Below are 26,429 nucleotides of genomic sequence, written 5' to 3' on the forward strand. Positions count from 1 at the left end.
ATTCCAAACAGGAAGTACCTGCTGGCTCCAAGAAGCCAAAATCCCACAGTCCTCTATAGAGAAATAAACAGCAATGACAGTCATTCTATTGATCAGAATAACCATTCTGGATCTGATACGTTTTTTTTTTAATGTTCTTGATAATCCTTTTTTTCTTCTTTTTTTTCTGCTGTGAAAGTTTATAACTGACCAATCAGATGCCTCAACAAAAGCATGTGGTGTCACGTTAAACGTTTGAAACATTTGACAGATTTTCTGAAAGGGGTGTGGCCTTCCCTCAAGCTCACTCCTGATTGGTGAGAGTGGTTGCCATAGACCCGTTGACTCAGATCGACCATTCACTGCTTACTGACGACTTCTGGTTCCTATTTGGTAATGTCTGTATCACGGAAAAATAACATCACACTCGTTCAGTCCAGTTCTCACGTGCAGTCAATGACTCACACACAACCCTTTTTTTTTAAAGTGGTTGACCTCGATAGTTTCTGATGGAAGCCATCTGTTGTTTTTGTATTTTTTCTGAAAACCTTCTGCACCTTTGTATACTCGTCTGCCTTTCAGTGTGCAGACATTTTTTGTATTCATCTCATCATTCCCATATGACCCCGCTTCCCCCACCATGCTTTGCATGTTCTTTAGATGGATTGGCTGCATGGATGTGTGGGACAATTCCAACTGATGTTGCTTTGCTTTCGCCATTTAGCGAACACATTTTAACGCTGCAGAGGTCTCTTCGTGTGTTAGACGCCACTTCTGAGGCTCTACAGAATGATGCTGTTCACGACCAGCCAGGGAACCAGCGATCCGAGTGAGTCAGCTCAAACTCAGGTAATGTGTGAGGTGTTGTGATGAAGACGTGACCCTGTCATTGGGATGCCGTGGCCCACATGCCAGAGAGCTGATCTTGGTTCTTCGTTCAGCCTTCAGGTCACCTAAGCTCCAAACAAGCAAACACTTCATTCCAGGCCTGGTTCTGGTCAAAATATCAGAAGACAAAAATACTTTTTTTTTTTTTTTTTTAAATCAGTGTGTTGTTCCCTCACCAGTCTTCTGCTCAAATGTTTTAACTATGTGTTCATGGGATGAAAACCCAAACGGGCTAGCTGAAGTTAGAAGAGTGGATGACTGAACCAAAGAATACTTCCTGTTTGTAAAAATGCTCTTCCTGTTTGAAATCTGCCCGATATTCCCTGCAGCCATTTATCGTTTCACCTGCAGTAAAGCTAATCAGACCAGAAACCAGCTGATCCTGGGGGCTGCAGAGGCCTGAGTCTCCTGTAGACATTGAGAAACTCAGACCTGTTTTACATTTTTAAATAAGAAGCGATAGATTCGACATGGGGTGGGGTTTGATTCCTGACCGAAACAGTTTACTCTGAGGAGAGGTTTGACGTCCTCACAGGCAGAAGTCAAAGGTCAGGTCAGACTTGGCCATCTTCTGTCTGTACACAGCATCAAAATTCTCGTTCATGGACACGGTGAAGACGTCCCTCCACAGACCCACTCGACCTGCAAGGAGAGGAGCCGCCCATCAAATGTCAATTTTTACCTGAGTCAGATCACTGTAACCATGGCAACAACTGAACTAACCTGTTGTGGCATGAGGAACAAACACGTCTAATTATGGTAAACAGCTAAGACATGAAGGAAAAAGCTGAACGATTACTCAGAGTGCAGCACACAGCTGAGTTACGTTCATCTGAAACTGAAACAATGTCCCTTATCTGAAACTCAAACTAGACTTTAAAAACCAAAAATCTGACAACAGACTGCTGGAGAAAAATCCCAAATTCTCCATGTTCAGTTGTATATCTTCAAAGTGCTACTCTAGTCAACTCTTGATCTATTTTTAAAATGTTCCCAGTGGCCTTTGAGCCAAAAAAACAAACAAAACTGTGTCGTTTTCTAGGACGTAGTTTCTGCAGAGCGGCAGTAGTTCATCAAAAATTCTCCTCTGAGTTGTGGGAGGGACTGTTGGCCCAGAGCATCTCCGCCCTCACTTTCCATCACTCAATAACTGAGCTCTCTGTTCACTCTCTCTCCCGCTAGCTTACAGCCTCTCACACCCCCAACCTAACATTACACCCGTGCAACAAAAATGGTTGGAATTCAATACAGTTCATGGTGTCTACAAAATTAACTGATTTCTTAAAGTTATTTCTTTACATGTCAGGTATGTGACAAAACACAAACCGTGTCTGAGAAAAAAATAACTTTAAGAAATCAAAAATGGTTGGAGCTGGCGGTGCTATCCAGCCGTACAGCTTTGATTCCGATTCCAGACATGGAAAACTAAGACGCTCGTGGATCCATTTTTCTGCAAGTGGATGCATCAGAATGGAGCAGCACAGGGGGCTTGTGGCCCCGCCCAATGCATTTTCCACGTCACAAATATAATCTTTTTTCAAACAGCATTTTTTCATTTGCTTCTGACTCACAACAGTTTGAATAAATGTATATGTCCTCCATCAAAAAAATGCTACAAGAGCATGTAAACACCAAAAAACACAATTTTCATCAGAGTCGGTCTTTCAAGACATCTTTGAAGAGCTCTTCTCCTCTTCCTCCTCCTCCTCCTCAGTGTCTCTGCACACTCACCCCTGCACATGGACAGAGCCTCAGAGCTGCAGCAGTGTTCAATCAGCTGGTGACAGCTCTCCACCATGCTTTCCAGCTGAGCTTTGTCACAAGATACGCCCAGGAACCTGGCCAGCTGCTCCACCATGGTGCCCAGATCCTGCATGGAGCAGAGAGGAAGTGTTCTCTGGGAACCATCGCACACAGGTTATACTGACGGCAGCGCTCAGCGGTCAGCACTCGCTGCAATCAGACAGAACTTTGGAGCCTCTGGGAATAATTGATTCTCTTAAAAATAGGGCGAGGCGTTCAATCATTGCTTCCCAAAGAACAAACATTTGACTTCCAGAAGAAGACATCAATGTGATGAGACGGCAGACTGATAAAAATGGCTGTTCTGAACCCAGATTCTAGACTGCCTCCCAGTCCATTCATTCTTGTTTTGCACGAGACACAGGAACTGTGTGAAGAAAGCTTCTTCCAGCGGCTCATAAGAATCTCCTCAAGTTTTATTTGACAGACATTTTAGTGTATCTGTAAAGAAAAAAGCTTCTGTTCTTCAATATTGACATTTTATGGTCTTTAACACAATTTCTTTGTGAGTCGATGTTTGAAAAACTCCAAAAAAAAGATAACTTGATTTATGATTCCTGGAATGTGAGGAACATAGAAGCTAGAAAGTTTCTGAGAATTTTAATTTCACACCAAAAATAACTGTTTCCAGAACATCTAAATCCTGTTATATACCAAAATTCATGTAAGGGAATTAAAAAAAAATCTTTCAGAAGGCTGTCAAATGGTCTCCGTTTAATAATGTCAGACTAAATCTGTTTCACATTTCTGTGGAGAAACTTGGATTCCCAGTGGTTCATCTGCACGCCTGACCTTTTCACTCAAGGACCCCCACCGCTTTAGATTGCAGGGGCAAAACAAGTCTTTTCACTGGAATTGAAACACTCACATACAGAATGCAGTGTTCTTTAAAAAGCACCATCATAAAGAGAAGTTCAGGGGTCTTAGTAACATGTTAGCAACCTCTTATGGGGAGAAACGCTCCAGCTAACATGAACCATGTTTAGAAAAAAGGGTTGAAACATGACATAAAAGTCAGAAACCTTACCTTATACATGTCTTCATACTTTAAAAAGAGGACATTTGAGTCCATCCGATGTTCCCAGAATTCCTGAACGTGTTCAAACCAGGAACCGTATCCCACTGCAGAAAGAAGAGCAGAGCAGAGTTTAGAAACGAATGTGAGTTTGGGGGAAATGCTGCTTCATACGCACATTTCTCATTCATGAAGCGACGGCAAAACTCCTGGAAAGTTCCCCGGTAGCTCATGGTCCTGAGAGAACGGTGGAACTGATAGTAGGACACCACCAGGTCTTTGGGGTTTCTGGCCATGTAGATCACCTAGAAATAAAGCCATTCTTTGGGAAACACTTCTTTAGGATGTCTTGAAAACGCAAAGACCACAGTCCTGCTCAACTTTCCAACTTATCTGATCTAAGGAAGACTTTGGATGTCTGTAATTCTCAATGTGGTGTACTGAATCTGGAATTTTTCTATCTGGATTTGAACAATACTCCTCCTCATCTGAAATATCTCTATCAGGATTTGAAATATCATTATCATAATCTGGAATGTCATTATCTGGGGTAATCTGGATCTGAAGGGTTATCAAGTTTTGAAATATTAATATTTGAATATTATTCTTTCATAATTAAATATGGTTATGTGCTGGTTCTGATCTGGAATGTGATTATTTGCATGTGGATAGTGGATCTGGAATGTGATTATCCAGCTTTTAAATATGACCATTTAGACCTGAATGGTCATTATCAAGTTCTGGAACATAATTAGTTTACTCTGGAGGCGTGTGCTTACTTTGATTTAGAATGCAGTTATTTGTATTTGGAATTTGCTCATCTGTTTCTGGAATCCAAAACTGGAATCTGATCACTTAGAACTGGAATGTCCTCGTCTTGAACAAGAATGGTTTTTATTTAAAAGTGCTTTTCTGAATTTGGAAAATGCGTATCTGAAAATTGTTAACTACGACCTGGAATGTCATTTTCACACTGGAATAATTCCTTTTTTTAATGGGAATGTGCTCAATTTGATCTGCTTCCAGAATGTGCTTATCTGGAACCAGAATCTTCTAATCCAGAACATGGATATGCTTTTTCAAAATCTGGAATTTGCTTATCAGAAACTGGAATGTGATTTTTCAACCTGAAATGTGTTCTAGCTATGTGATTTTCAAGTTCTGGAATGTTATAATCTGGATTGTCATGTCAGATTGGAGCATAGGGTAAAAATGAGTTGAACGGTAACTCAAAATAACAGTGGTTATGGGATTGTGTGGCTTCAATCCCCATTTTGAAGGCATAATTCCACCACCTCATGGTATTAAATTCTTTCATCTGTAGGAAACCCATACAGGGCACAATTTTGGTCAATGTATCTAGAAAAAAAAAACTTCAAAATGTACTTGCATACACAATAGCAAACCCACTGTTCAAATTTGGCCAAGTCATTTTATAAAAGGTATAACGAGTTTGTCTTAACCCTCGAATTTATGTCATTAATTGCTGCTGTTGATCTAAATTGATGATACTGATTGTCACTTTGGATCCTCCAGGACATCGAAACCTTCTCTCTCTGTATTTTTACTTAATGGATTAGAGCTGGTTGATAGTACAATCGTCCAACTCTTTTTATTGAGTTGCATTGGGTAGAATTGAATTGGGAAACCACATGAGTTGCATAGCATTATGGGATAGAGTAGATGAGGTGGACTGCAGTCATAGACATGCATGTGTCTGTGCACAGACCTTGGCTTCTCCCTTGTGCAGAGCTGAGGGGAGGAATCGGTAGGGGAGGTGGCTCTTTATCAGGCGAGGTGATGTCAGCTCCTGTAGGGACACAACAGCATTCTGATTATAATGTCCATGCAGTAGATCTTTCCAGGAAGTTGGGATTTGGGATGACTATATATGTAGAGGCCTTCATTCTTTCCATCAGTGGGATTTTACTCAAAGAGGGCGGCGACACACACATTTCAAAAGAATATAAAAACATCAGAAATACAACAAATATCCCAAGATTAAAAAAATGTACATTAGCAAATATATTATTATAGCAATAAACGATCTCTTAATTAATACATCTGATATGGTGGTTGAAAAGGAACAGCATTTTCATTTACTATTAAAAAATCCTCAAGCTTTCCAGCCAACATTTAAAGCCTGAATAAGACCAATGCAGACACATGCTGGGCAGGTTTCATCCACGGACAGTATGGGTAATGCCACCAATATGGTTTACTTCCAGCTCCAAATGAAGTCAAGTCAGTCGCCATTCTTCGTGTTATGCACACCGCCATGTTGGAGGCGGACAACATTAGTAAGCAGTGATTGGTCTGAGTCCTCATTTCTATGGCAACCACTCTCACTATTCAGGGGTGAGCTTATTAGAAGGCCACACCCCTAAAAGCGGGTTTGGGAGAATCTGTCAATCAAACGTTTCGAACATTGGATGTGGGGGCCAGCAGGCACCGCCTACTTTTATTGAGGCATCTGATTGGTCAGTTTACAACTCACATAACTTGAACTACAGAAAAAAATGAAGATTGTTAAGAACATGTTTTAAAAAAAGGTATCGGATCAAGAATGGTTATTCCCTCCAATAGAATGACAGTGTGTTTTTTCTTTAGATAAGAAATGGGAGAGGGGTCACTCAGTTCAGTTCACGCATACACTCAATGGTTTAATTTCTACAAATGATCTATAACAGTTAAGTGCCTTCTACCATTAGCTCCAGAATCAGAACCAGACAGGATGAGGCTTCAAAAGTGCTTCAGGAGTCCTGACCCAGCCAGCACCAACCTGCCTGCAAACACAGCATACCTGTATGATATCCAGTCCAGGCTGTGGATACTCTAAGACCGGCAGCTGTTCGTCAATGTTCATAATGCCGATCTCATCGGGGTCTGCTCCTTGACTTACGAGGTACACCACCTCCTGCAGCAGGCTGGTGCCTACAGAAACACATTATGGGGGGTTATGGATTTAACAGCGAGGGTTTTCCAGAAGCACAAAGACTAACAGACATGATTCACACTGTCTGACATGACACACGTTTGTCTCTTCTCTGTGACTCTCAAGGACTCCGGGCCTTGATGAAGGTAGAAAAAGCTGACGATGGCACATGGATGGGAGGTGAAACGTTTAAAACAAGAAGACTTGAAGTCGAGATGCCGTGGTTCAACAGGTCGGCATTTACAGATCAGTCCTGTCCACAAGTCTTTACATTGGCTACCTGTTGCTCAGAGAACAGATTTCATGAACATCTCTTATTTCAAGGTCCAACTGCGATGATCTTTTGATCTGTTTTCAAAAGCATACACATTGGTATTTTAATAATGCTTTTGCAGTTTTTAGGTAAAATTTAAAGAACCTGTGTCGTTTTCTAGGACATAGTTTCTGCAGAGCGGCAGGAGATCATCAGAAATTCACCTCTGAGTTGTGGGAGGGACCATTGGCATTGAGGAACCCCGACCCCCATCCCATCCCTGTTTGTGAGAGCTCAGCAGAGAGCATGTGGACCGCCCAGCACATTACATCACAAATACGATGTTTTTCAAACTTCTTTTTTTCATCTACTCCTGATTCATAACGATTTGAATAACAAAAAACTGCTAATCACAATTTCAGTCTTGATTTCCTTTATATATGTGTTGTCTATCATGAGAAGAATGCCACTAGAAGATGTTAAAACACAAAGAACACAGTTTTCATCAGGTGGGTCATTAAGTCTCTCCATGGTTATTCACCAAAGCAGATCTCTGACATGTTTGTCCCACATGAACCAGCAGGAACTCTGAGAAACTTCAACCAGTGTGACTCAGAGAGAAAGACCTGGTTCTGAACAGTCCTAAATTAAATAAGCAAACAATTAAGCAAGAATTAACAGTAATTGTTTTTTGTCTTGCAAGAAAAACTGTCTTTATGAGAATGTTTTCCAACAGCAAAGCAGTATGAGTTAAAGAAACTAGAATTTTGTTTCTTAAAATAAGAAGTATTTGTATTACCTTTTTTCTTACCCCAATGGCTGGAAATTTTTTTTGCTAATAAAAATATATTTTTTCAAACTTGAATACTTTTTGGCTTTTTCTAGGGGGGGCTGTGTTTGCAATGATTGGGTTCATTGGACATATGAACCAAAACAAAAGCAGAAGCTAGTTCTGGTCAGTACTTTCATGAGGAGTAGTCTCCTTCAGGGTGATGCTCATGCCGACGGTGCGACCGAAATACCGCATGGTGGTCACGCTGAAGCTGTGGCTTGGGAGCGTTTTTCTCCTGGCGTGAGCAGAATTGTTTGATGTTCTTCGCTGTGGTGCTGCAGCCGTGTTGCCTGTGACTCATCTTCATTTTGGCAATAACATCTCACTCATTTCAGAGAGGGGCACAGAAACGACAGGAGCTCCTTTCTGATCTCAGTCTGTGAAGCTCGGAGGACATTTTAATCTGTTCATGTGATCTTCAAACTGACAGAATCTTATGTTGGGTCTGAAGGACAGCTTTGTATCTTCAGGAAAAGCATCAGATGAGCTTTTTCAGATGCTCTTGTATTCCAGGTAAAAATGGAAAATTCTTTTCCTGGGTGAATCACATCCACCGTTCAGTAAAAGAGAAGTTCTCAAATGTTTGGAAATAAGAAGGAAAATAAGAATAAATTCAGTCAAATTGTGAATCAAAAGCGGAAGAAAAATGGGATTGGAAAAAGGTGTGACATATAGGATCTACAACGGTTTGTTATGCTCCATCCTGATGCATCCACTTATAGACAAATAGATGCATGAACGTCTGTTTTCTTCGTATGAGCTGGAATCTGGATCTGGACTGAACGACTGGATGGCTCCAATATTGCTGGTGTTCTTGCTACACTGCCAATGTTAGGTTGGGGGTGTGAGGGTCTGTAAGCTAGTGGGAGAGAGTGTAAACAGATGGATGACGGGAAGTGGAGGAAGGGTTGCTCCTCCCCAATGGTCCCGCCCGCAACTCAGGTAAATTTCCAAAGAACTCCTGCCACTCTGCAGAAACTATGTCCTAGAAAATGACTCCGGCTTGATATTTTGGTTGAAAATGGCATCATCATAATGAAAAGACCTCTGGGAATACTTTGAAAAAAGATCAAAAGATGGTCGTACGGGGATTTTAAATGCATTTTCCAGGTAATCTGGGGGTGGGAAAGTAAAGTATGTTCTTTGAGAGAACACAGCATCACGGTTGGTTGTTCTTTTAGGTGGACTTGTACCATCAGAACAGCCAGGGTCTGTCTGGGGTTCCTCCAACATTGCATTGACATCAGGGGCAGTTTGCCAGAATGTTACCCAAGTGTTTTTTTACTGAGGGGTTACCTGGCTCTGGATGATTCAAGGGGGTGGGGTTCAAGTGGGTTGAGCCCAGCAGAACCTTCTGGAACCTTTTACACTTTAAAGAAAGCTTCACTGAACCAACCAAACACACATGTATGTGCTCCTGATGATCTGCAGTGATCACACTGAGGGCTTCAGGAGTAGCTTTGAACATCTTTGTTGGTGCATTTTCTCTGTGTGTGCGCGCGCACGTATGGAGAAAATGACGTATTTTCCTGCCCTGCGCACGCGCCGGGGACACCCTGCAACGAACGTAAAAACTCACCTTCAGTGGCTCGCGCGAGTGGCGTGAGCTGTTGGGCCGCGTGACTCGCTCACGTGATGATGTAACCATCAGAGTCCTGATGTACTGCGATATGCTGACACGTGAACGCAGCAGGTACAGCAGTTAAAGAAGACCTCTGCACCTACTCGTCATGTCAGGCTCCGATAAGAGCGCCACGGTGCGCGCGCGTACCTGATTTGGGGTAGGTGAGGATCCAGATGTCGCTGCTCCTGATGGAGAAGCTGGAGATCTCCTCCATCCTGCCCCTGCAGAAGGGCGGCAGCCGCACCCCCTCAAACTCGAAGTAGCGGCTTTCAAACTCCACGGGGGTGCTCGGGGTGTCGGCCTCGCTCTCGGCCATCCTCCTGAGGGCGCCGGGCTTGGGGGGTGGCTGGGTAGGTGGGGGCTCCGCGCCTGTGGTCTTTAGTTGTTAATACGGGATGCTGTGCGCAGTAGAGTCTGGAACCTCTCGAGCAATAGTGACGTCATGCGCGCTCACGAGTGCCAGCATCAGGACCACTCGGGCTGTGCACGCCCACAGGTACAGATTTGACTTTAAGCGTTTACAGCATTTTAATGACACCAGGTTTACTTGCTGATGATTGTATCATTTTTTCCGCTTTTTCCATTTTTACAATTTACAGAAAATTCTGTTTCAGGAAATGTCTTGTTTTTCCTGAGCCTCTTTTGGGAATAACATTTGAAAACAGAGTTTCTGTGTCAGCAGGCACGGTTGATGCAGGCTCACTTACTGCATGAGTGCTGCTGCAAAACACTAACAGTTTTGCCCTTTGACAGGCAGTGGTAATCGTAATGACTTGAGAGGTTACAGTCATGGAGCTTTTCCCTAACATTTTCTGCGATCATCTTTTGATCTATTTTCAAAGCAGCGCTCTTAATGATGCCGTTTTTAGCTGAAATCCAAAAACCTGTTTCCAGGACATAGTTTCTGCAGAGCAGCAGTAGTTCATTAGAAATTCACCTCTGAGTTGTGGGCGGGATCATTGCAGACGAGAAAGCCCGCCCCATTTCCCATCACCTATCTGTTTAATATATACTCTCCTGCTAACAGCCCCTCACAACCCTAACTAGCGGTGCAAAAATGGCGAGCAATGTTGGAGCCATCCAGCCATAAAGTTCTGGTCCAGATTCCAGCTCAGATGAGGAAAACAAAGACGTTCATGGATCTATTTGTCTGCAGGTGGATGCATCGGAATGGAGCGGAGCATATTTTCTATATCACAAATACAGTCTTTTTTAAATGGAATCTTTTCCTCTAATTCACGATTTGAATAAAGAAATACTAAGACATGTAATTTTAATCTTAATTTTCTTGATACATATCCACATTAAAAACACCAAAAACACAATTTTCATCTGAGTGGGTAATCGATATCCAGACGTCAAGCAGAGGTAAAACTATTTTGGAAAACTTAGTTTTAAAAATAATCGTGAAATGCAACTGGGAAAAGAACTTGGGAGTAGAGGAGGAGGCCATATTTTTATTAATATGTTTTCCAACAAAATTCAGACATGATGTGATAGTTTTGCTAATAGATATTGCAGTTTCGAATTTGTTTTTTAAAACATTTCAAAAAACAACAACACTATTCTCTTACAGCTGTGTATTAATATGTATCTATTTAATATTAGTTGGTATCTTTTTATCTATTAATAAATCATTTTAAAAATCATTTAAATTCAGCTTTGATATCTTAGTAACCTCATTGTAGTTCACACATCTTATTTGTTTTTTTGCTGCTTAGGGCGCCACAGTGAAATATGCTCCTTCCTTTTACCCCTTTTCTCTTCATCCATCTATTTACCAACCATCTGCATCCTCCTCCACATCCATGAACCTCCTCATAGCCTTCATCCAGACTTCTGTCCTGCAGCTCCAAGCTCACCATAAAAACTGTCAGTCACTCTTTTCATATCTGGTGTGAGATCCTCACACAGCAGCAGGAGTGACAGAGCTGTCCTTAGCACTACAAGTTAGAATAGTGGACATTGTAGGGACTTGTTGAGTCTCATAATTGTGGCCTTAAAGGAGGAAAAATGTTCTGAAAACCTTCTTAGCTCTGTAATGGAGGAACAGCTTGCCATAACCCCGCTGACGTTTGCTGTTTCCCCTTTGTACCGACTATCCGCGTGCAAAAATGTCACTCAGTTCGTGCAATCTCGTGGTGCGTTTAGAGTGACTCGTTCATTTTTTAGTACTGTCAGAAACTTTTAAAAATCGTATAGTTAGAGCAGAAATGTAGGTATATAAACCCTTAATAGCATATTTAAGCAAACCACATCCAAGGAATACTCTGTATTGACAGAGTTGTAGAGAATTAGAGGCAATAACGGTTGGTTGAGTTATGGAAGGTTTATTTTTTTCGATGGTCCTGAACGCATCGCAGCTTGTTTTTCCAGCCAGTTCTTGTGCTGCTTTCACTGTCTTCTCTGGAGCTCCGACCGCGGCTGTCCGGCACAAAACTGCCCGCGATGTTGGACCTGTCAGGCGGGTGGAACCTGTCCTTTGCGGGCTGCGGCTTCCTGGGGATCTACCACATCGGGGTGGCCAGCTGTCTGCTGGAGAAAGCCCCCCACCTGGTGAAGGGGGCCACCAGGTTGTACGGAGCCTCAGCCGGAGCCCTGACCGCGTCCGTGCTCGCGAGCCAGGCATGCATAGGTGAGACTAACGGAACGGAACAAAGCCGACCCTTTGGGTCGGTGGAATGGTTTGGTCTGGTCGGACCGGTTCTCTTTCGCATCAGGACATAGACGCTGACAGCAGGAAGCCTGTTGTCACTCAGTGTCAACAAGTAAACCAACAACAAACTTACTTAGAGGCTGACTTTGAACAACTTTCTAGGCTTTTGTGTCTCTACTCGTGTGTGTGTGTGTGTGTGGGGGGGGGGGGGGGGGGGGTGGTATTACCGTGATGGGGGTTTCAAATCAGCTGTTTCGGTTTTGACCTAGTTTAGATTTCTGTATTATACCTGCTGGCCTGTATTTTCATTGGCAGTTGCATACCCCCCCCCACCCCACCCCACACACACACACACACACACATGAACGGATAATCTCTGAAAGGTGACCCAGTGTTGGGAACTTTATAAGATAAGTTATAGTTTCTCACTACTTAATAAAAAAAATTAAAAAACAAAGCCCAACTCCGCTAAAAATTGTTTTTGTTGTTTTGATATCAGAATCAGAAGTACTTTATAATCCCACACTGGGAAATCTGTGCGTTAGCATAGCAAGTAAGCATAAGAGAAAATAGAATGAATTATAAACAATAATATAAAAACAAAAATGTGGCATAAATGTAAACAAAAAAGGTGTTATAATTTAAAGGCTATTTACAAACAGGTAACAATGTGCAAAAATGTGCAAAAGTCATCTGTTACACAATATATAACACTGATATATTCTTGACATTTTTCTGATGATGGAGGACATATATAAAGATATTTAATATAAAAACTGTATTTCTAAGTATTGCTTTTTTCAAACCATTGTGAATCAGATCAGAAGGAAAAATGCGGTTTGAAAAAGATCACACTAGGCGAGTCAAAAGCTCTGCTCCATTCCGAAGCGTCCCCTTGCAGAAAAATAGATCCACGAACGTCTTCATTGTTACCGTCTGAGCTAGAATCTGGCTCACAACTGTACGGCTGGATAGCTCTGATATTGCATGCCAATTTCGATGCACCGATAATGTTAGGATGGGGTTGTAAGGGGCTATAGAAGAGCATGTAAACAGAGAGCTCTCAGCAACTTCACTCTAGGGGTGTAATGATTCGGTTAAACAACGATTCGGTTAATATCATAATTCGATGTTGCCGATCCGATTCATAGTCTATATCAATTCATTTGGAACGATTCAATTCACTGATCTAAAATGTAACCAGGACATCTCTAGCCAAAACTTCATCCAGTGTGTCTCAGTGATAAATACCTGGTACTGAACAGTGCAGGTGAAGTTTTCAAGATTCCTTGGATTTCTTCAAGATAATCAAGTTTTAATTAAATATGTGTCCAAACAAACAAGTAAACAAGAATGAATGTCAAATCCATTCACATTTTAGTTTCCCAAATTTCCGCCAACTGTTGTTTTTCCACATCCAAATAATCCAAAGGGGACATTCTTAGAACATTCTAGCTCACCGTATGGTCACATGACTTTGCTGAATTCAAAGTGTTTCCACACATTGGACTGGAATGATGGACTGATCAGTTTTTGCTGACATCACATTTGTGTTGTCTGCTGTGATGGACTTGGTCATTTTTATCTTATAGTATGATAAACCGACCCTACCTCAATTCTAAGTGTATTTTCCGATATCATTATAATCAATTTATTTCATTTTGAAATAACTGTGTAGGTCCATTAACAACTCATCTCTGACACATCTGGTTGGATCGTAGGAATAGAATATGATTAATTGAATAATCGTTACTTCTTTATGTCCTATGAAAATGACACAGGTTATTAGGAAATGTAACTAGTTGCGTTTCTGTAAAATAAAAAGTTACAGAATGGCAAATTGTTGTTTTTTTTCAAATCAATCTTCACAGGTCGATTCCAAGAAGTAACAGACATGTTTATGACCTTCAATAGTAGCTGCATATCAGCAAAATGTTTATCCTGCACTTTAAGTATTATCTTTGGAACAAATGTAATCAGTTAAAGACAAAGTGTGTTTATTACTTAATAACTAAAACTTTAACAACTTAAAACTATGAGAGAAGTAAACATGCTAAACCTCCAAGTAGTCAATTTATGAATGAATTCTCTACCAATAAAGCCAATTCAGTCAAAATTTTTCCTAGATATGGACAGCCCCATGTTACAAACAGACAGTGTCAATAAGCAGTGATTGATCCAAGTTGAGTGGAGACGTCGTTTCTATGGCAACCACTCTGGCCAATTAGGAGTGAATTTATTGGAAGGCAACACTTGAAAGTGGGCTGAGGAGAATCTTGTCAGTCACTTTTAATGTGAGAGCACCTATTTTTATCGAGGCGTCTGATTGGTCAGTTTATAACTTGGGAATCTTGAACTACAGAAATATTATCATGAAAAAAATTAGGATTATCAAGATGATGTTTAAAAAAATATGTATCAGATCAGGAATGGTTATTCTGACCAATAGAATGACTGAGTAACAGCTGTTTATTTCTCTAGAGAAACCTATGGGGTTTTGGCTACTTTGGCTCCTTCTCCCAGCGCGTACTTCCTGTTTGGAACGCCAGAGGGGAGGGGTCATTCAGTCCAGATCTTATATACAGTCAATGATCACACCAGATGTCCATATGCCATCCTAAACCTGCTTCTGTGTTGTTTTAGCAAAGTGTTGTGAGGATGTGATCGAGGTAGCAAAGGAGGCCCGGAAGAGGAACCTGGGGCCACTGCACCCCACCTTCAACCTGGTGAAAGTGCTGAGGTCCGGCCTAAACCGGGACCTGCCCTCTGACGCGCACGTGCGGGCATCTGGGAGGCTGTGCGTGTCCCTGACACGCGTGTCAGACGGGCAGAATGTTCTAGTGTCTGACTTCAGCTCCAAGGAGGAGCTCATTCAGGTAGGTGGGAAGGTGGGAGTGGGGTGGGGGCCCCTTTAATACTGTGCTGACCCCAGGTGAACTCGTTCTGTGCCCACAGGCGCTCATCTGTAGCTGCTTCATCCCCATCTACTGTGGCCTAATCCCGCCCTCCTTCAGAGGAGCGGTAAGTGACTATTCTTCATTTAAGGGGAGGTTTTAGTAAATAAAAGGAGCTACTGATAGAAACAGACAAAAGCACCATGATAGGGATAGAACTTCCCAAGGTACCAAACTATAGAAGCAGAAATTAGGATAATTTTCAGGCTAAACATGGTGCATTGAGGAGCTAAAGATACGTACTACTATGCTATAATCAGAAGATTAGAGGGACTATTTTCTTGGTGGTTCGTCACAGATTTGGTCAGTGAATTGCCCCTTTGAATGGGCAATTGTTGGAATGGCATCATTTTTGCAGGGTAGTTTTGTCTGTTGCAGGATTTAGTTTTCTCCTTGGAGCATTGCGTGTATGAATAAACCAAAGCAGATGACGGCGGGCATTTAGAAAGAATTCCTGCCCATTTTAGCAGAGTCCATGGAACTGTCCCAGTGTCAAAGCACGCTAACTTTATTAACTCTCAGTGGTTACACTAAAAAGCGTTGGCTGTGTGCTTATAGCATCAATCTTGTAAACAAGATGTTGCGAGTCCAATCCTCACTGGGGTCTTTGTGTTAATGTAAGGCGCTCGGATGAAAGCCGCTGCTTTGACTGATTGTGAAAGTTCATGCGCTGATGTTGCCTTCACTGACCCATGCTGCTTTTGCTGAGCTGGGATGGGGCGGGGTCACGTCTCTTATCATTTCTTTCCAAGTACAGCCCTGTTGTAATCAGGTCTATCCCCAAACCAGGGGGTATGATGTGTTAGAAGAGTGCAGAACAAAGGTCAAATATGTGTCTCACAGAAACTGGATTAAAGGATTTTTTAATGGATGAGTTGTCTGACAGTCATGTATTTCTCAGCTCTGATTTAACTGGTAAAGGTTCAGCCACCTTAATCTCAACAGAAAAGTTTGTAGTGACTTTTTATAAAGCAGAAGCTTTTTCTGAAGCTTAAGGTCATTTATCTCCTGAAGATCAGAAACCAATTTGTGGTTTCCTGTGCGAAGCTGAGATGGTGATGGAACCGGACTACAAAATCTCCAAAAATAAACTTCAACACACTCTGAAAAATAGGGTACTTCTCAAAACCTGTTCCTGTGGTATGTGAATGTATGACAGTGTAAACCGGCTTCTCAAAGTCTTTTTAACTCACTAATATCTTCACGAGTGAGACGTTTTTGATAATGGTTTATGTCTACAAATGTTAGGGCTGGGTTGATGAATTCGATTGATCCATCTGAATCGATCCAAGCTTAATAGATCCATAAAAGTTGAGATCGATCTTTTGTGTCGTTCCTTTTCCGGTGACCGAAAACATTAAAGCAGTTTAGTCAAAGTCTTCTAGCTTGATGCTATCGTATAATGGGATTTCCCATAGGACAGCTAATGCTAACGCTCGGTCGACCTAAACATACATTGCTGACTAAATAAACAGCTTTATAGACTCACAGGCAGGAACTCTTTTAACAAAACATTTTTCAAGTAACCATTTGTGGTCTAAAGCACAGTTTTTTTGCCCAAATCTTCTAGAATACAGTGTAATTCTACAGTGCAAGCTCCACCTGGTGACCAAACTGAAACACCATATTTCAATACAAATATGTTTAAATGTTTAAACCGTGTTAATAAAAAATAGAATTATATCGAGTGGATCAAAAGAATCGAAAAAAGTCTCTAGTTGTGAATCGAATCTATCCAGACTCCGGTGAATCAAATCGATTTAGGAAATTATTGATTATACCCAGCCCTGGTTTAATGAGTCTACAGCAATAGCAAATTATTTTCTTATGCAACCACTACTTATTTATCATAACCATTGTTACATTCTTATTCATCATCTTTGTTGGAAATTTTAGTTCATGGTGGCTAGCATTTGGACAAAATAAAGTCTGGTGGTGTAAACCCCATTTCCATGATGCAGCGACATGAAAAACCAGGTGAAGTTTTGAAGAGAAACCTTTGTGGTCACAGCTATCCCACTGGGCGCACCGAGCATGCTCAGAACTGATTCAAGTTTAATTTCTGCAGGCCTGAGCTTTCTGGCAAGGCCAGAAGCCGGGGATCATATCACACCTGAGCTGGGGGCGTCTGTGTCCCTGTGGGGTGGGTTCTGGTCTTTGCCCCCGGGTGATGGGCCTCGCCAAATTTCCAACTGTGGCCGAGCCTGGTCGGGCCATATCTACAACACCCTTGTGGGCCCCCTTCTCCCCGGGGTGCACCCCTCCTGGCCCCTGGCTGCCTGGAGCGCGAAGCGGGTCTCCCTTGGGGGGTCCTGGCTCGTACCTGGGGTTGGGGCGGGGGGATCTCCGCGGAACTCCTTTGGTGGTGATGGGGTGCTTGTCTGGGGCTGTGGGCACCCCTCTCGGGCGGGGCCCGGCGTTGGGCCCTCCTGGCTGCTCTCCTGGTTGGGCTGGGGCGGCGCTCTCTTTCCCCCCCACGCTCCCCTGCTCTCTGGCTCTGGGGGCCTCACGGCGGTCCTACTGGCCCTGGCCTTGTTGGCTGATGTGATCGCCCGGGGGGCGGTTGTTCTCTGCCTGCTGCCGTGTGGCATTGGGGGATTCTGGCTGCCTCTGCTGCTATGGCGGGGGTCTTGGTGTGGGGATGGCTGGTCACTCCCCCTCCCTCTTTTCACATTCCAGCTTCCATTTTAGAAGAACATAAACAGTCACCAGAGCACAGGTGTTAGCTCACCTTTGCACTAATAGTTTGCGTGATTGAATGAAATATAATTTCACACATTATCTGTATTGTGTACATGTTGACATTTGGACATTTTTTGCAACTAACAGGGGTGTTTATAACATTTGTGTGTGGACAGGCCCCGCCCCTTTGATATTTGTATTACTTCTGAACCTCACCGTAAGGTAAACATCCAGTAACTTGTTGCTTGATGCCGCTTTATGGTCTTACCCCCCCCTCGTATGATCACCCTCCTATCCCCCCCATCTCTAACGTCCCTCTCTCTTCTTCCCTCCTTTCCTTTTCCGTCCGGTCCAACACCAAAGATTCTCAAATATGATTCAAATGAATAAAGTTTGGCCTCGATTACAAAGGGGGTTTATTCAGACGTACCTCTGGCTTGTCAGAAGATTAATAACCCCTGTTGTTAAAATAAACTATGTCCAACAAAAGAGGCCTTCAGCTCTCATCTGTCTGCCCAGCTGTTGGACAGGACATGTTAAAAAAAAAAAAATTCTGCAGGCCTCACACATGTGAAAACGTACAAACAAAAAACTATACCAAACCTTGGTGTTATTTAATAATAAACCTGCAAAAGGGATGTGTTCTTTTGCGCATTGTTTTTTTAACTTTTTATTTTTGCTTTCTCATCACAACAAAAAACAAACAATTCCCTGAGACACGTTTCACCATAGGTCCACATCCAATAAAGTGTACAATAGTTTTTTTTCGAGTAAAAAAAAAATTGCATTGAGGCATGATGAGACATATAGTTCAGTTAAACAGATATTTATACAACCATGAATAAAGGTATATATTACAGTTACAACCCCAATTAAAGTGTAACTGTGTGCCATCTACGTTCAAAGACATCTGTGTTTAGTTGTAAAGATGCCGTCATTTTTTCCATCGAATAAATATATTTGATTCTTTGTTTCCATTCTGTTACATGCAGTCAAAGAAAATACGTGTATGATCTCCTATTTTTCCGCCTTGCCTCCAGCATATGGCTGTAGTTGAACCCCTAATGAAATTAGAGATCGACAGAGGAGTGTGAAAGAATCACATTTTCCAGTCAAATTCTTTCCATAGTTGGCTTTTAATTCCTTTATGGCTGTCCTTACTCTTTTGCACTTTTTGATGGGTAAAATACTGCAAGGTTTTCTATGAGAGAATCAGACATTTGATGGTCAATATACAAAAACACTCTATAATTTCCCAAACGTGTAAATAGATATGACAGTTTTTACCTCTGGTTTTCTTTTCTGCTGAGTGAATTTAAAAGAAAACCAATGTTTTCTTGGTCCACTAACTGTGTACACAGATCTGTGGGGAATTGAGCAGTGAGCTCTGAACCTTCACTCAGAGATTGAGCCACATGAGCGCTCGGTGAACCAGCCAAACCTGCATTCCCTCACTGACCTCCATTCTGGCCCTTCATAACACAGAACAAGGTTAATGCCTGCGTGCTCCACATACGGGCTTCCTGCTCCACTGTTGTACAACAGGAGGGGAGAGCTTTGAGTTCAATGCATTCAATAACTGGAAGACATCAAAGTTTTGTAAAGAATGTCACCCAGCAGCCAATAATACCCGTATTAATGAGAGTTTTCTAAAGACTTCATTGCAGCTCTTAACAAAGCTTGAAACAGATGAAAATCAATTTGAAAAGGATGAAGCTAAAAGCAGACGCTTGGAGAGCTCATCACAAAATCATTCAGCAGAAATTCTAAGGTGATTAAAGTGACCTTCGCTAACCCTGTCTAAGCCGGATCTCTTCCTTTAGATCAGAAGCATGAGAAATGCAAATATGGAAGACCTCAGATCCACAACAACAGTTTCCAGAGAGCAACCGTCAAGCACGGCTGCAGAGTCTGTACCAGAGGGAGTGTACAGTCATGGCCAGACGTTTCGAGAATGACACAAATATTAGTTTTCACAAAGTCCACTGCTAAACTGCTTTTAGATCTTTGTTTCAGTTGTTTCTGTGATTTACTGAAATATAATTACAAGCACTTCATACGTTTCAAAGGCTTTTATAGACAATTACATGACATATTTGCAGTGTTGGCCTTTCTTTTTCAGGACCTCTGCAATTCGACTGGGCATGCTCTCAATCAACTCCAAATCCTGACTGATGGCAACCCATTCTTTCATAATCACTTCTTGGAGTTTGTCAGAATAAGTGGGTTTTTGTTTGTCCACCCGCCTCTTGAGGATTGTTCTCAAGGAGATTGAGATCTGGGGAGTTTTCAGGCCATGGACCCAAAATGTCAACATTTTGGTCCCCAAGCCATTTAGTTATCAGAATCAGAATCATAAGCCTTTATTATCATTGTTCATAATACAACGAAATTGTAGCAGCCTTATCACTTTTGCCTCATGGCACGGTGCTCCATCGTGGTGGAAAATGCATTGTTTGTCACCAAACTGTTGTTGGATTGTTGGAAGACATTTCTGTTGGAGGGTTTTTTGATACCATTCTTTATTCATGGCTGTGTTTTTGGGCAACATTATGAGTGAGGCCACTCCCTTGGAAGAGAAGCAACCCCACACAAGAATGGTCTCAGGATGCTTTACTGTTGGCGTGACACAGGACTGATGGGAGCGCTCACCTTTTCTTCTCCGTACAAGCCTTTTTCCGGATGCCCCAAACAATCAGAAAGAGGCTTCATGGGAGAATAGGACTCCTCAGCAGTCCATTCGCCATACTTTATGCAGAAGATCAATCTGTCCCTGATGCTTTTTTTTGGAGACAAGTGGCTTCTTTGCTGGTCTTCTTGACACCAGACCATCTTCCAAAAGTCTTGGCCTCTCTGTGGATGCAGATGTGCTCACACCTGCCTGCTGCCATCCTGAATCCTCTTTAGGAGACCATCCTGGCGCTTGCTGGACTTTCTTGGACGCCCTGAAGCCTTCCTAACAAGAATTGAACTTCTTTCCTTGAAGTTCTTGATGATCCTATAAATTGTTGATTAAGGTAGATTTTCATTCTGTCTAAAATTGATAGCTACTGATGGTTTGAAGCTTATTAAACCAAAGTGTCACCTTGAGACAAAACATCCACAGACAAAACGCCACACTCTAGTTGTTAGTAAGGTGCAAGTACTGGCTTCTTCCGCACCATGGGCTAATGCTGCTCGCATGGGATGTGCAGGTGATAGACTTGAACACCGTTAACAGGCTCCTTGCACAGTGGGGGGTTGAGAAAATGAAGAATCCATATGACATTCCTGAGGCTCAACTACTTCCACCATGTTGTACAAGTTTTTATTACGATGTGCCATCTGAAGCATGCCAGTAGAAAGAAAGGTACATGAACATTTTCGTCCCATGTGTTCATGAGGCGTCTACGACTTCCTCCCACAGATTTGCCCATTTTTCGCTCGCAGACAGCCCATACCCACCTGTGACCAAGTCATTAAGTGAGTTAGATGCTCAAATGACTTTTCCTTTCCTGCTGATTAACAGTTTTGCAGAAGTCACTAATCTAGAATTACTGCAGTGAAATCTGTGGTAGAAACCGAAAAGATAAAACAGTCATGATGCACATAAAGCAGCAAAGACAAAAACACAAAAGCACTTTTCAAAGTTAGCAGATGAATGAAAGTTCAGTTCTACAGCGGAGGGTTGTTCCAAAATTTCTGAAATTGGGAATACCCCTGTGACACTCAGCATTAAGGGGTTTGGATTGGGAGGGGTCAAACTTTCTCGGCTGTGACTGCAGCTCAGTGTTATCCTGGAGGAAAGGTTACATTCAAACAACACATTTTTCCACAACAATGGGACTTTACCCCAAACTTTAACTTTTATCAAGAGCAAAAACCGTTCTTTTTGAGTAAAGTGTTTTTCAGATTCACAAGGTTTTCTCACAAGAGTTTCACCCTATTCCAAGGCATGTTGGCCAGCAGCAGCACCACAGAGTTCTGTAGGAGGTGATCATGATGGTCTGATATCCATTCATCGTTGTGTCCACAGCGCTATGTGGATGGAGGGATCAGCGACAACCTGCCGCTGTCGGAGCTGAAGAACACCATCACCATTTCACCCTTCTCCGGAGAGAACGACATCTGTCCTCGGGACAATTCCAGCAGCTTCCACGAGCTGCGTTTCACCAACACCAGCATCCAGATGAACATGGGCAACATGTACCGCCTCAGCCAGGCGCTGTTTCCGCCAGAACCCAAGGTAAGCCCAGACTCCCCGCAGACTCTTTGACTGCTGGGAATTATTAGGAATGTAGGGCACGCCATTTAATTCATTAAAATCCTTGACTGAAGCCAAACAGATCAACATTAGCCTCAACTTGATTGAATTAGCATTAATAATTTAGGAACCACATTAATGACTCTCATGAGGGAAAAAGCTGACTCACATACGTAGTTGGAGCCAAATGGTGTAGTCAAGGAGGAGAAATGTCCTTACATGAGCTTTGGATTGAATATTGCTTTGTTTAAATCTCATCTTCCACTCCAGAAAGGCTAAGTTGAAACTGGATTGCAATTTTTTCATATGAGTGAATCAACTTCATTCCAAAAAAAACCAGTAGCTCATCAATATGGCAAGTGGCTCGGGCAAAAAAAAGTCTTAAAAGAGTTTGTCAAACTGGCAGACAACTGAGACTTTTGTTGTGTATAGCTCACTTCTCTGGAAATGTGCTGCTGTGTGCAGGTGCTGGCAGAGATGTGCCAAAATGGCTACAAGGATGCTCTGCGCTTCCTGGAAGAAAACAGTGAGTCATTTGATCAAATGTAGTCCTAAATGCTCCAACGAGGCCAGATTCTCTTAACCATGTAGTAATCACCCATTAATCACTCCACAGCACATCCCCGTGGTGTGTCCTGTGGAGGGTGCCCTGGGAGTATGGGGTCTGGGGAGCCTTACTGAGGGCTGTCCGGTCTCTGTATGACCGGAGTAAGAGCTTGGTTCGCATAGCCGGCAGTAAGTCGGACCTGTTCCCGGTACATGTTGGACTCTGACGGGGCTACCTTTATCAGCGGTTATGTTCACAGACTTTATGGACAGATTTCTAGGCGCAGCCAGAGGGGGTCTGGTTTGGGGACCACAGGATTTTATATTTGCACTTTGCAGATGATGTTGTCCTGTTGGCTTCATCGAGCCAAGACCACCAGCGTGCATTGGGGCAGTTTGTGGCCGAGTGCGAAGCGGCTAGGATGAGGGTCAGTACCGTAACGTCTGAGGCCATGGTTCTTAACCGGAGAAAGGTAGTCTGCCCTCTCTCGGTGGGTGGAGTGCTCCTGCCTCAGGTGGAGTAGTTAAAATAGTCCTGTTCATGAGTGAGGGAAGATCGGAGCGTGAGATCGACAGGCGGATTGACGTGGAGTCCGCCGTTATGCGGTCGCTGTACCGGTCCGTTGTGGTGAAGAGAGCTCTAAACCAGATGGCAATCGATCTTCGTTCCAATACTCACCTATGGTCATAAGTTCTTTGTCAAGACCGAAAGAACGAGGTCCCGAATACGAGCGGCTGAAATGAGCTTCCTCTGTAGGGTGGCTGGGCGCTCCCTTATAGACTGAGGGAAGGAGCTCGGTCACCCGCAGAGAGCTTGGCTTTGAGCCCCTGCTTCTCCTCATCGAGAGGAGCCAGTTGAGGTGGCTCAGGCATCTGGTCCGGACGCCTCTGGGACGCCTCCCTGGAGAGGTGTATGTCTCACTGGGCGGAGGCCCCGGGGAAGACCCAGGACACGCTGGACAGACTACTTCTCCCTGTAATGCAGGGCTGCCCAACCCTGACCCTTCAGATCTACCCGGACCTCTTGCTGCTAATTACCTGGATCAGCTGTGTTCAGTCAATTAGAGTGTGTCACTTGAATCCATCTAGAACAGAGGCAGGGCAGTCTATATGGAGGACTGAGGTTGGAAAAACCCTTACTCTAAAGGCAGATTAGGAAGAAACCTTTGGTCGAATATGACTCAGTGAGGGTTAGACGATACAAACACAAAAAAAACACAAAGATAAGAGACAAGAAAAAGATGGAGCCAGCCTCTGCAGAGTGTCTGCTTTTCGGCGACAAAAACAAGCAACATCTGAACTTTTGCAAAGATGGATGTGCATTTTGTGGAGCTATACAAAAGCTTGTTGGGGATCTCCAGGGAGAGAGAGGAATTCAGGACTGTTCCTCACTTTGTGACGTCACAATGTGAGGACTCGCTTGTTTTTATGAATTGGGAGGGGCTGGTGCTCAGAGAGTAGGTTTTTAGAGCAATGCTCTGAGATGCATGAATGGATCCAAATATTGCATTGGGGTTGTTTTTTTCCCTTAAGAATTGACATTGTAAAACACTTAAAAGCGAAAAAAAGAATTTTGCATAATATCAGCCTTTGAAGACAGAGCTGGAGTCTCTGGCTCTTGAGCTGAAACAGGAAGTTGATTTCACTAAAGAGGAGCCTGATAGCTGAAGTCTCTGACACCCCCATTCTAGTTTTGGAAATTCTAAGACGGAATAATAATTTTGCAGAGTGAGAACCAAATGTTCTGTTTGGAAAATATGAAACTATGAGATTTTTGAGAGAAAATGGAGCTTCGAACCTTCAAATCTGTTAAGAGACAGTTTTTCAAGTATCTTAAACTCTGACCCGAGTCACCTGGTTTCAGACCTGCTGATGCTTGAGTGTCCGACGGCCGGTCCCACGACATCCAACCCCCTCGCTGGCTGCTGCAGGGCCACAGAGACCACCAGAGACTGGATCCTGAGGAGACTCCGGCTGCTGCAGCAGAAACACTGGTGGCTGGACGAGCACATCACTCTGCCCACACACCTAAAGAAAGGTGCTCTCTCAGTCCCCCCACCCTCATCCTACCCCACGGGTTCATGCTGATCCACGAACCTTTTCTCTGTCCGACAGTGTTCTGCGAGGCCTGTCAGGACAGGTCGGGTGTGTACTCCACGGTCTCTGCCATGCTTCCTCTGAGGGTAGCCTCCTACATGCTCATGCCCTACACGCTCCCTGTGCAGTCGGCGTACTCGGTCGCTCAGAGGTGAGCAACTCTGTTTTTGTGCCGGCTGACCGTAGGGAGCACAATCTGATTTAGCACAACCACTAGGGGGCACAGTCCACTGCGGACAATCCCAAGGCCGATTAAATACAGAGGATTGTGTCAGAAAAAACATTTCAGGTGAAACCAAAGCCACATCAAACCAGGGGAAGGAGAACTTTGAAGAACTGGTAAATGAGGAACATGTTCGAGAACACAGAGGAGAGGAGGTGGATGTTGTTGAGCAGGACGAAGTGAAGATAAAGAGCGGGCAGGCAGTTGGTCATGATAGCATAGCTGTGGAGGTAAGCAGACGTTTAGGAGATGTGACAGAAGAGTTTCTGACTGTTTAACAAGTCGAGTGAGAGGACGTCTGAAGAATGGAGGAGAAATGTTCTGGTTCCATTTTGAAGAAGAAGGGAGACATGCAGAGAAACTTTAGGAAAACCTAAAAAAAATACAATCAAGTTTTGGCAAAGAGTAGTGGAAGCTAGACAGAGGTCAGAGGTGAACCTTTGTGAACAACAGTTTGGTTTCATGCAGGGAAAGAGAACCACGGATGAAACATTTGCTTTCAGGATGATTCTGAAGAACAGAGAAGGTCAGAAGGAGCTGCTTTGTGTATTTGTAGATCTAGAGAACGTCCATGACAGAATCCAGAGAGAGAAGCTGAGGCTTGGATGAAGAGGTCTGGAGTAACAGAGAAGGATGTTGGAGATGTTCAGGACATGGATGACTGTTGTCTGGTTCTCTCAAGCGCCTCTGGTTGGTTCACAGCAAGAAAGAGGAGAAAAAAAGGGTGTTAATGAAACAGAGAAGAGATCTGGTATTCTCTCTGACCCGTTATCTGACGCACAACGTATAGTTGTCCTCTACTGTAGATTTGGATGGAGAATTGGGCCCTGGATCTGGTTCAGAGGCGGACTCACAGACTTATTCCTTTGCTTCCAGGTTGGTGGAGTGGATTCCGGAGGTTCCCGCTGACATGCAATGGCTAGTGGGTGTGGCCGGTGACGTGTACAAACACTTCTGGAGACCGAAACCAGACTGCTCGATCAGGTAGAAAAGAATTCTGCTGTTTTGGGTTCTGAGTCCAAAGGTGTCACAGGGTCCCATCAGCTAGCACTCCGGAACAGGACATTTAGCAAAAAGTGCCAAACTTAATGCTCTTTTTAAATTAATTTTACTTGAGTAAAAGTATTAGAGTATTCTGTAGAACATGTAGTGTAGGAAATAAAATAGCTGAATACTTCTTCAGACTAAACGGAACATTTTAAAGACCCACACCATTGACAGTCCTGTTTTGGGGTTTTTTTATGGAGTGATATTTGGTTGAATGCTGTAAAGCATTCAACCCTTTGTTTTCCTGTTTCTCTTTATTTATTGGTTGAATGCTGTAAAGCATTCAACCCTTTGTTTTCCTGTTTCTCTTTATTTATTGGTTGAATGCTGTAAAGCATTCAACCCTTTGTTTTCCTCTTACGCTATCTTCCGCCGTTTTTCGGCACTTAACTCCTTCTACAATTTTCAACCTATTTTAACCATTCAACTATTAAACTGTTCAGCTCTTTCAGCTTATTACTGCTATGACTTTTGGTTTTTCAAATCCTTGAACTTTTTAAGATATTCCAGGATTTTCCATGATTTTTTCTCCATTGAAATACATGGAGAATTTTTCGTGCAGAAGTTCACAGTTAAACTTCTACAATTTTTCACCTATTTTAACCATTCAACTATTAAAATGTTCAGCTCTTTCATCTTATTCCAGCTATGA

The 26,429-nt window shown here is 43.0% G+C and overlaps 2 protein-coding genes and 1 long non-coding RNA gene across 3 annotated transcripts in view; 2 read left to right on the top strand and 1 right to left on the bottom strand.

Moving 5' to 3' along the window:
• Nucleotides 1–685: 685 nt before the first annotated feature.
• On the bottom strand, nucleotides 686–9,645 carry sult4a1 (sulfotransferase family 4A, member 1). Its single transcript, XM_004083002.5, has 7 exons — nucleotides 9,477–9,645; nucleotides 6,489–6,619; nucleotides 5,415–5,495; nucleotides 3,864–3,990; nucleotides 3,698–3,792; nucleotides 2,599–2,737; nucleotides 686–1,509 (listed from the first exon to the last, which is right to left on the bottom strand). The coding sequence occupies exons 1-7, from the start codon at nucleotides 9,643–9,645 to the stop codon at nucleotides 1,397–1,399; spliced, it is 855 nt and encodes a 284-aa protein (XP_004083050.1). The 3' UTR covers nucleotides 686–1,396.
• Nucleotides 6,615–7,732, top strand: LOC144989452 (uncharacterized). Its single transcript, XR_013653648.1, has 2 exons — nucleotides 6,615–6,852; nucleotides 7,055–7,732. It is a non-coding gene; the product is annotated as an uncharacterized LOC144989452 (long non-coding RNA).
• Nucleotides 9,646–9,685: 40 nt separating the features above from the next.
• pnpla3 (patatin-like phospholipase domain containing 3) overlaps nucleotides 9,686–26,429 on the top strand; it is a 67,135-nt gene continuing 50,391 nt past the window's right edge. Inside the window, exons 1-9 of the mRNA XM_004083120.5 lie at nucleotides 9,686–9,825; nucleotides 11,706–11,964; nucleotides 14,629–14,861; nucleotides 14,941–15,006; nucleotides 21,637–21,846; nucleotides 22,330–22,390; nucleotides 24,275–24,448; nucleotides 24,526–24,658; nucleotides 25,607–25,714. Of these exons, the coding sequence (XP_004083168.2) occupies nucleotides 9,772–9,825; nucleotides 11,706–11,964; nucleotides 14,629–14,861; nucleotides 14,941–15,006; nucleotides 21,637–21,846; nucleotides 22,330–22,390; nucleotides 24,275–24,448; nucleotides 24,526–24,658; nucleotides 25,607–25,714 (1,298 nt within the window). The 5' untranslated portion in view covers nucleotides 9,686–9,771. The remainder of the gene's footprint in view (nucleotides 9,826–11,705; nucleotides 11,965–14,628; nucleotides 14,862–14,940; nucleotides 15,007–21,636; nucleotides 21,847–22,329; nucleotides 22,391–24,274; nucleotides 24,449–24,525; nucleotides 24,659–25,606; nucleotides 25,715–26,429) is intronic.

Source organism: Oryzias latipes, chromosome 23 (assembly GCF_053564925.1).
Source record: "Oryzias latipes strain Hd-rR chromosome 23, Olatipes_Hd-rR_3.1".
Taxonomy (NCBI): Eukaryota; Metazoa; Chordata; class Actinopteri; order Beloniformes; family Adrianichthyidae; genus Oryzias; species Oryzias latipes.